This window comes from Sycon ciliatum, chromosome 13 (assembly GCF_964019385.1).
Source record: "Sycon ciliatum chromosome 13, ocSycCili1.1, whole genome shotgun sequence".
Classification (NCBI taxonomy): Eukaryota; Metazoa; Porifera; class Calcarea; order Leucosolenida; family Sycettidae; genus Sycon; species Sycon ciliatum.
Genome location: NC_088655.1, coordinates 3,680,929 through 3,691,933, shown reverse-complemented (window position 1 = coordinate 3,691,933; position 11,005 = coordinate 3,680,929). Strand labels below are relative to the sequence as shown.

General features: G+C 44.6%; 1 protein-coding gene across 1 annotated transcript; it reads right to left on the bottom strand.

Moving 5' to 3' along the window:
- Positions 1–9,573: 9,573 nt before the first annotated feature.
- On the bottom strand, positions 9,574–10,314 carry LOC135829060 (riboflavin-binding protein-like). Its single transcript, XM_065341466.1, has one exon. The coding sequence runs from the start codon at positions 10,312–10,314 to the stop codon at positions 9,574–9,576; it is 741 nt and encodes a 246-aa protein (XP_065197538.1).
- Positions 10,315–11,005: the final 691 nt, after the last annotated feature.

The window sequence follows — 11,005 nt, the reverse complement described above, 5'->3', positions numbered from 1 at the left end:
AACTAATCCATGTTTGTTTTTTTCGCGCACCAACCTCTTCTTCACGTTTTTTTTAGGAAACCGGCCACAACGCGCACGCCTGCACAAATACATACGAATTACAAAGCCCTAAATAGCTGCCTCTGAAACCACCAGCGTGGCGGGAGGCTCTTGTTGATCAATTCTTTGTTGATATTTTCCAAAATATCCTAATAATGTTCTAAACCCTCTAAAGTCTAAGGCACACTATACATAACCTTAGGAGGGCAAAGGAAATGCGGCACCTGACAAATGCCATGACATGTGAATAATAATTATTATGGTTCATTTCGTCTATCAGCAAGCAGCGATGCGATTATCTTATACATGTACAGGCTGGTTGCCGAACGCCCAAAACCACCTGACGCCGTCGTGACCACCGGGGCAAACGACGCACTGTCGACATTCCGGACCCGCTCCTAATACTTTCGTTTTTCCTGTTCATGTCGGTAATAGACAGTGGCCAGTGGTGCAGTGCGGTTCGAGGCAGCATGAGGGTTAACTTAAACACCCGTACATCAATGAGTGTGCGCTCGAAACGACTGCCCCGCAATCCACTGCACCGATATCGAGACGTGCCTGGCGGTAGCGAAGTCGCTCTCCGGTTAGCCATAATTATGTACAATGTAGGTAGATCAACATGTGTACTATTAGTGGCTGCCACGTGAACGTCATTTTTGTTGTCGTGAAGTACATGTACAAACTACGCGTCTACCTCGCGTGCTCCGGGAAGGAAGGATGGCAAGTTCGCAACTCATCAGGATGAGATCGTTGTCAACTATCACTAACTGTCTTATTTTCAGTTGATAAGAAGCACAGCGCCACAGCCGTCATGAACAACCTACACTACAAGAGAAAGATAGCGTCCTGATGACAATGAGTCGTTGAATGACACGCAAAGGATTACCCCAACTCACAAGGGGAGGACACACCTCGTCCGCATATCCACGTACATATACATGTACATGATAATATTATACCGTTACAATAGCAAGAATTCCCAGATTGCCTAGAGTGCTCAACACCACAAGGATGGAGCAGTACCACAAAGGCGGAAGAGACCAGAGACAGCCGGCTAGGTCATTGTTATGACGCTGCGTTTCATGCACATACATGTAACAAAGCTAAGGCAATCCTCACACATTTGAGTTGTGTGAGGATTGCCTTAGCTTTGTTATGAGTTGTGTGAGGATTGCCTTAGCCTTGTTATGTGCATGAAACGCAGCGTTACAACAATGACCTAGCCGGCTGTATCTGTTCTCTTCTGCCTTTGTGGTATTCCGTTATTATACTCATTGGTTTGAGGGAAAGATGCAAACGGGAAGAGTCCGAAGACAAAATGGACTGTCACCACTAGGACTTGAAGCAGGGACCTTCGCTTGAGGCCAGCGATGCTCTAACCACTGAGCTATGCATGCCATAACTAATGTTGTCGTCAATAGTTGCTATCTTTCCTTGTTTGTTTTCTTATACAGTAGTGTTAATAGTAGTTCTTTGGTGTTGCAATGTCCATTAGTACAACGACGATTCCTTAATGAGTGTTGTACGGAAACTTACTTGTTCGAGTCTTTGTCTATTCTCCTTTCACTACAATGTCACTAGTACTAGTACTAGTACAATCATGTCACGTTGTTTCGTCCTTTCTTTCATTTCTGTGACTAGTATTGCGCACTGTTTCTATGACTTCATCCTGCACGAATCAACTACAATCCTGTGCATCAACATGTACATGTATAATGCACATGTTGATTCAGCTTGTTCTCTTCATTGACACTTTAGAGTTTAGTCACCTCGCCGTCACTTTACATACACCTGTATTAAATTATATTACTGTGCCTCAACAATAGGCTATTCATTTTTCAAATACTATTTACAATGTACTACATTGTGTAACTACTACATGATTGTACGTGCGCAGTTACGCAGTACCACACTCAGGCACACGGACCGGAGCGACGTTGTCATCCTACTTCGAATGCCCTGCATGACTCTTGATCTTGTTGCATGCTGCATGGGATGACGGGCGTGAAACTTTTAAAAGTGGGGGTACATGTACCGGTACATGTATGTGATTTTCTATTACTTCACAGTAAAGTCAGCATATCAATTAATGAATTATGTCTCAGAAAGTGGTGGCCATCACGCAACTGCATTGTAAATACAAGGGAGTTTGTCAACTGGCAACCACTCTGTTTAGTTGCTATTCACTCTTGGCCCGTGCGCTGGCTGAAAATTCTTTTACTAGTGATGTCGAAAAATTATGACGTTTCGGGACAGTCACCCATCGTCAGAGACAAATCTCCTTTTATATACATGTACCAATTATGATTTATAGAAAAAGAAAAAGGACCAAGGAAGTACAAGTTACGCTATAATGTCCACTAACACCACCAGTTACTAAACAATCAGCTTGTGCGATAGCACTTGTTTAGCGCGTTTGTTTAGTAACTGGTGGTGTTAGTGGACATTATAGCGTAACTTTTAGTTCATTGGTCCTTTTTCTTTTCAATAAATTAATAATCATTGGCTCTCCATCCGAGTCCATACCGATTATGATAGTCTACAGTATACAGTCAGTAAGCCCTGTGAAGGTCAATCAAATCAGTGACACACCATCAGTCACACCAACCACTGTAACACTGCACTGCACTGCGCTGACACGGGCTTTGTTCTTCCGCGACATCCTAGTACTAGCTGAGCTGAACTGAAGCGGCCGATTTGTCGTCATCAAGCTCAAGAACTACAATGACAGTACGGTAGTCTACGAGAACATAATACAATCTCTAATATTATCAAGAGTATTATAATCCCCATACTCTTGACCGTAGTTATATTATTATTATTATTATGACGACTTTATTCACTCCCAAAGCAGAAAAAGAAAGCTTGAAAGGAGGCATGAAGCACAGCACCGGGATCCATATGACCCAAGGGTGAAGCACCAATCAATGAAGATAAAAGAAAATCCTGAACAAAATTTTGATAAACTTCATGAGAGAAAAATTCAACTATACCAACTTCGATACTCACATAAAATCACAGTCATGTATAACAGAACTACTCAAGTAGTAAACACCAAGCATGCTGCACATGGGACACTCCAAGCAAGACAAACTCAGACGAGATAAAACGGCATATGCAGAGAAAGAAAATACATGACTGGGGGCATTATTATTATTATTATTATTATTATTAAAAGTAGAAAGGAAAAGGACATATGGAAACGAGTTAAGAGTAACTCTCCACCACTGTAACTAGATACTATATACAGTATACAGTATACAGTATACAGTATTATTGGCTCAATACCCGAGTTTTATATTATTATTATTATTATTATTATTATTACAAAAAAAGTATTGTCTACGCATGCATCTACGCAAGAGTCACCACCAGCCAATTAGGACATGTGCCAAAGTATTGAACGTTTTCGTTCCCTTCTTGTCAAAATACTACAGGGAATGATGGAAATAAGCTAAAAGACTACAACTATAAGGAAAAGAAGTTCAGAAATATATCACTCCAATTATGTGTAGAAGTGACACGAAAAAAATAGATGTGAAGAATCAAGAAAACAGCATGCAAATCCAATAAGTGACAAAAACGTAGTGACAAGAAAAAGAGAGAAACATCAAGAGATCTATTTCGCACCTTCACGACGAACAGTGCCAAACAACTGTAAAGACAACACATTCTCCTTCTGAACACAAAGCTCAGGGTCTAACTTACGTATGTACAAAGCTTCCAACACGGCAAGATGTAACAAAGACCTACCACGCGACAAAACAGAGAATACATCATCGGAGTACCACTCACGACAACTAGCACTGCCCGACAGGTGACACTTGATTGCCGAGGTACCGTTTCCTTATAGTTGTAGTCTTTTAGCTTATTTCCATCATTCCCTGTAGTATTTTGACAAGAAGGGAACGAAAACGTTCAATACTTTGACACATGTCCTAATTGGCTGGTGGTGACTCTTGCGTAGATGCATGCGTAGACAATACTTTTTTTGTAATATTTTCTGCCTCCGTCCTACTTTCAAATTATTATTATTATTATTATTAATAATGCGAAATAGTGGTTGCGACTTCGGCGATGATTTGTAATGCTATGAATAAAATAATTGGCGCACTCATACTTCAAACGCACAAAGCAAGGTAGGTATATGTACATGTACATGTAGGTAGGTATATGTACATGTAGGTAGGTATATGTACATGTAGGTCTAAAGGTTTCCATGAACGTTTACATTGTCATTGTGACGATCATCAGTTGCACAATACATCACAATAGAGAATACAAAAAAGGAACGTGAAGAAGAGGTCGGTGCGACTCCGGCGATACTTGGGGTGTTACTCTCTTCCTGCCGACTTGAATTCTCACTTGACTGACTCACGACTGCCATCCAGAGCACACGAGAAGTCCATCGAACCTTCCACTCGGCAAACCTGCAAGAAAGCACTACTCCCTGCTCAATACGACACAGTGTTTCGGGGAATTCACCCCTCATCAGTTGAGCTTGAGTAGGCTGAGGAAGATTGTGGCTGAAGAGCACCACTTACATGTACATGTCCATGTTTATAGTGCTCTCCAGGCACAAACATCACCAGGCACAAACTTATCGAGACGCAGCAGACGCTCCGTTTCCAGGGCGACAAACACCTCGTGAACACCAGATAGCAGCGTAAGTCAGTGTCGCTCATGGAGGTGCAGAATAAGCGCTGAGGACCGTTGGCCATTCACTACGCTGTTGCCTCCAAACCATCTAATTCGCAAGCCCGTGCTGGGGACAACAATGTGAAGAAGAGGTCGGTGCGACTTCGGCGATAGTAGGGGAATTGTGTGTGTCAAAAAAAGGAACATGCTTATTAATGCAGAGAAGGTGAAACATTTTAAAAGCGAAACATTTACATGTAGGAGATACATGCAGGTGAAACAATGCCAAATGTACAATGTAAACTAACAGGAAAATGATTGTGGTGTGGTGATGGGAAAACAAGTGCAGAAAGAAGAAGAAAAACAAGGACTAAACTTGACGAGATGATGCATGTGGATGGTTTGAAGGACTAAACATACAAATGTAGGACTAGACTGTGGGAACTACGGAAATAGTGTCAGTGTAGTGACTGATTCCTTCTGAATGAATAGGTCAGGTGACGTTCGTGAATGTAAACAGCTTCTAACACCTTCGGAACATTACGAGACAAGACATGCAATACTGAACCAGGAATCATCATACAGCGCTGATTCAAGAACAAAATACTTGTACACGGCCTACTTCTTCTTCCACTTCTCATCATCTTCATCATCGCAATCACCATCACCACCATCATCACCTTTCGCTTATTCGTCATTGTCATCCTGATCACCGCCGTCACCATCGGCATCGACATCGTCACTCTCTTCACTCACCTCCTTGTCATTGCCATTAGCTTCCTCTTCATCGTCCGAACCATCACCATCATCGTCCTCCCTTGTCCTCGTTGTCCGGCTGACCATACTCCGTTTCTTTACAGGTTGACCCTTCTCATGATACTTGCTTCTTCCTGTGACCGTGCTGTTGTTGCTGGCGTAGTTCGCTGTCGTCCTCCTGGGTCATTTTGCCGGTGGTGCTGCCTCCTCTGTATGTTTTCGATCAGGAAACCTAGCAGTCACATGATAACATAGCTGTGCTAGATGTGCTAGAGCTGTTAGCCAGTTATGTAAGTCTTGTAGAACGTCAGTACCGTCAACGTCAGTACCGTCGGTCAGTGTCGTGCAATGTTATCGCATGAGCTGATTGTTTACTAACTGGTGGTGTTTATAGTGGACATTATAGCGTAACTTGTAGTTCCTTGGTCCTTTCTCATTAGTATACCGTATATTCTCTATTATAAGCACAGGTCTCCATTACTAGCACAGTCTCTAATACTAGCACGCTGTGAAAAAAAAGAAGTAAATTATCGTATCCGTTCCCGAAGGGAACTCACGACGGCCGCTAACACCCGATAAACCGGTGGGCACCTTTCGAAACATTATAAGCACAGTCTCTATTATTAGCACGGTCTTGTTGGAAATCAATGCGGCATGCATGATATCTAGCATGTATTTCTTCTTGCTCTGTATGGATGTATTGGTTGAAAAAATATACATGTAAGCGCGGTCTCCAATATAAGCACGGGGTAGAGGGGTGTTGAAAAAATATAAGCACAGCGCTTATAATGAGAATATACGGTAAGTCATTTTTTCTTCAGACTTTTTCAGTTTGCGTCTTTCCCTCAAACCATTAAAATTAATCTACTAGTATTAATATTAGAAGAGCTACCATGGACCAACGTACATGTGCATCGTGCATCGGGCGTATCCGACCACGACTCGGAATGTCACGATCAGGGCCTCACCTAGCTAGGGAGGGAGTCAAAAACTGAAATCCCTTTTATTATCCACTTCAGTTATCTACAGGGCTACTTCACAAAGTATGCACTGCACGCAGATCACACCTGGACAGCACTGATCATGCACGATCCCTTTGCCATTGGCATGCAGCTTTTTGCAGGTCTCACAAAATTAATAATAATATTATAATAATAATAATATTAACTGGTTTTGAGGGAAAGAGACAAACGGGAAAAGTCTGAAGAAAAAATTGACTGTCACCACCAGGACTCGAACCAGGGACCCTCGCTTGTAGCCAACGATGCTCTAACCACTGAGCTATGGTGTAGTCGTCAAAATAATAATATTATTATTATTATTAGTGATCGTGGTGGTCAGGTCTAGACGCCTGGAGAGCTGCAGCTAAAGTCTAGTAAAGGCAGTATCAATAGCAGCATCAGTATCAGTAGTGGTTCAAGTGGGCACACTGTAGGGGTCTCCAGGCATGTGGTACACACTAGGATTTAAATATTTAGAAAAGATAACCCCCTTGTACCGTGCCGGAAGGTGTTGGAAAATATCATTCCCTGAAGCCAGACTAGTTGGTACTTGTAGTGCATTGAACGATACAGTTTGCATTTACATGTACACATGTACATGTATGCAACCACAGGGCCAGTATGCTAGCAGAAATATACTTCAAGTATAATATTGAATACCATTTTTAAAAGACCGATCATCAAAGGCGCTGTTGCACAGAAAGCGATTGTGAGATGAGGTTAGGCAGTGCTGTTAGTATGACGATATAACTGCAGTACTGCAGTTATATCGTCCATGTGTATACATAGCATACAATGTATACATGTACAGTCCTGCTCAATGAAATCCAGCCGCGTCACTCAAGTTTGCACCTTGCACCATTTTGCAGCCCAGTGTTCGCAGGTCTAGGGCTGCGCAACGCCCGGCGTGTACTTGAGTCACGTGACTGGATTTCATTGAGCAGTACTGTACATTGCACATGTACTGTACAATGTACATGGAGTGCACACACACACACACGCAGATACACACCACCACCACCATCACCACCACACACTAGGGTCCGGCGGATTCTGCCGGCAGAAAAATTGGCAGAATTCGGTACTTTTTCTGTCAAGTTTCATGCATGTTTGGTATGTGGATAAAGAAATGGAGCAGAATTCGAGGAATTGCCCGGCATAAGGTTTGTATGGTTCTGCCAATTTCACTGCTTTTCGAGCAGAATCTGCCACCTTTTTCGAGCAGAATCCGCCGGTCCCTACCACACACGCACACACATACACACACACACACACATGCACACACACATGCAAACGCACACACACGCCTGGTCCTGGTCCTGGTAAACACTGCCATTACGGTCACGTGTCCCCTTACGGGGCCGACAATAAAGAACGACGAGCGGGACCATGTTTGAGAGAGCCATCTCCAGCAGCTATGGATCTTGCTTATCATCGGAAACGATTCCTCTCACGGCTGCCGCTAGAAGTGGTCCATCACTCTCCACAACAGAGCGAACATTCCATGAGCCAACGCTCAGAGTCGTTCCAAGTCGTCGTCTTCGTGCAGTAGTTTGCTCCACTCTCGGGCTTACAAAGCCTCGCGAAGGACTCCGAGGTCGGGGCGACGAGGAGAGTGTCGGCATCGGAACTATCCGACCAAGTCTCCTGTCAGTGAATACCCCACCTCAGGCACTGTTGGCCTGGACGGCTGGGGACACCCCAGGCCGTCCACAACGGCGAGAACAAGCACGGACGGAGGCCAGAAACAAGAGCCCGAAAAAGTACAACCGTCCTCCACCAGAGCAGAGAACACACACATTGTCAAGATGTTCAACTATTTGAAAGATTTTCTTATCGTCGGAAACGATTCCTCTCACGGCGGCCACTCGAACAGGTCCATCACTCTCCACAACAGAGCAAACATTCCATGAGCCAATGCTTAGAGTCGTTCCAAGTTGTCGTCTTCGTGCGGTAGTTTGCTCCACTCGCGGGCTTGCAAGGCCTCGCGAAGGACTCTGATACACACACACACACACACACACACACACACACACACACACACACACACACACGCACACACACACACATAGATACACCACCACACATGCACACATGCACACACACACACACACACACACACACACACACACACACACATTGGGTTCCATACGAAGCCATACACTTGCATGCGGGGAAGCTCTTGTATAGACCTGCAGGCACCCGCTTGCACGTACGGAAAATTGCCACAACACATACGGACATGTACACGCACATACACTCAGACTTTTTTTGTATGTTCTTACATTGCAACCCAATATTGTGGAAAGTACACAACAATAAGAGACAAGATCAAAAGGAAAGCACCATCAAAAGGAAAGCTTTCCCTCAAAACCAGTTAATAATAATAATAATAATAATAATATGTTACGAAGTCTGAAGAAAATGTTGAACGGCCTCTGCTGGGATAACGACTACACCATAGCTCAGTGGTTAGAGCATCGCTGGCTACAAGCGAGGGTCCCTGGTTCGAGTCCTGGTGGTGGCAGTCAATTTTTTCTTCAGACCTTTTCCCGTTTGTCTCTTTCCCTCAAACCAGTTAATAATAATAATAATAAAACATAGCCTGTAAAATGTAAAGAGGTACTGAGTACGGTTATCCAGTATCCATGTCCAGTGTTTATAATACAAATAATATGCTGCAATTAATAGATTCTCACATGCGAGCAACCTAGGCCTCGGCGACAACCAGCTCAGCAGACTCCGGATGCCGAACCGATCGCTCGCGGAAAAGACCGCGTGAACCCCGCAAACACATGATACACATACACTTAGACACACACGCGCGCGCACGCACACACACACACATACACATACACGCGCGCACGCACACACACACACACACACACACATACACACACACAGTGACACACGCACTCGCGCGTGCGCACGAGCGAATCCGAGCGCCTGCTATCCTGTACCAGCACACAGGAAGCAACGTCGGAGCTGTTCGTGTAGATGCAGTCTCCATATTCAACCTAGCCATGGGCGGGGGCGTAACCAAACACTCACCAGCTCTCAGTCCGCATGAACCTCGAACCGCCGGCTCAGACACATGATGACGTTCCCTACAGCGGCCCCAATCGAATCGATGCCAATCTCAAGCAAGCAATGCGAGTGCAAGAACTGCTAAAAGAACAGCAACGGGCAGAGGTAATGGAGTAGATCCACTGGAGAAGAGGCGGTTCACCACTTCCGTGTTCCGCATCAGCAGATTAGTGCCGTTCAGCTGGATGCAGTTTGCTGTATCGCTGGTGTACTTGAACGACGTGCCCCAGAGTGTATTGCACATGCTAGTCGCATTGCCATAGCGCTGCTCCCAGGTCATGCAAGTTGAATCCGTGCTACAGTAATTCTCCCCTGAAGCGGTTGTGTTGTAGTCGAATATCCAATTCGTTGCACAACTCATCTCCCGGCGGCAGGCAGCAAACCAGTCGTCACAGAATCCGGAGCAAATCGGCACTCCCGTTATGGACGAAGAGAATTCACCCTCCCAGTGCACTGCATTGGGACTGCATCTGTAGAAGCACTCAACGTGAATCATGAAGTCCTCGCAGGCCTTGCTCAAATTTCCACATCGCCCCCAGTGAAAGTTTTCGATGTGCGTCACCGTGGCCTGGGCGAGGACTTTGGTGAAGTTTGCTGTGCAGCAGGAGCTTTGCTTGTAGTTGTGGCATTCGGCGTAGTCCGACCCTTCAGGACTTGGACGAGTTTTGTGCTTCGTGCCATTGACGCACAAACCGTCTGTTCGCAGTTCCCCCTGAGCGCTTGCAAGAGACGCTAGCTGCAGAGCAGCCAGGCACAGCGCCAACAGAAGATACCGCGAAGACGAAGAGGCCATTTCACCTAAACTAGACCTGACCGTGAAGTAGGGTAGCTTCTAAGTTCTGAAGGCGAAAAGCAAACTAACGTTACTTTGACTGCGCGTGGAAAGCTTCCTAATTCCTGAGGTTTTTATCGGCTAAATCATTGAATGAATGAAAACACTCTCAACGGCATATGAACTGACGAGTCGGTGCTTTTTTCAGAGTTGATTGCGCAAGTCTTGGTTTCCATGTAAGTACAATACCAAGAGTAGATAAACTGTTTACTAGTACCGGTATCTATCTACTCTTGCCAGTCTTGGTAATACGAGTGAGGGAAATCGTTGTGTTTGGTGGCTATACAGTTTGACCTTTCGACCTTTGACCTCAACTAATGTAAGAAACCAAGACTTATACAATGTACATGACAATCAACTAATTATCAAGTAATGGAGGCGATCTGCGCATGGTTGTAAATTTTCTATTTTTCTCTACTTTCCGGGACCACAATCATGATAATGATTGTGTCAACTGTTGCTACATGTATGAAGTAGCAACGTTAGTTGAAGTAACAGTTAGTTTGGTCTTCTGTTGTACACTCACCATAATATCTGGCCTGGTCGGCCGTCTCTAAAGGTACCGGTACCAAAATTTAATGTCATCCTGCAGGAAGTGTGTGGTTTTGAGGCCATGAAAGTAGGTGGACTATAATGTAACATCAGGGGCGTC

Excerpts from the sequence above, each read along its gene's own strand:
- LOC135829060 (XM_065341466.1), bottom strand. The coding sequence starts at position 10,314 with ATGGCCTCTTCGTCTTCGCGGTATCTTCTGTTGGCGCTGTGCCTGGCT.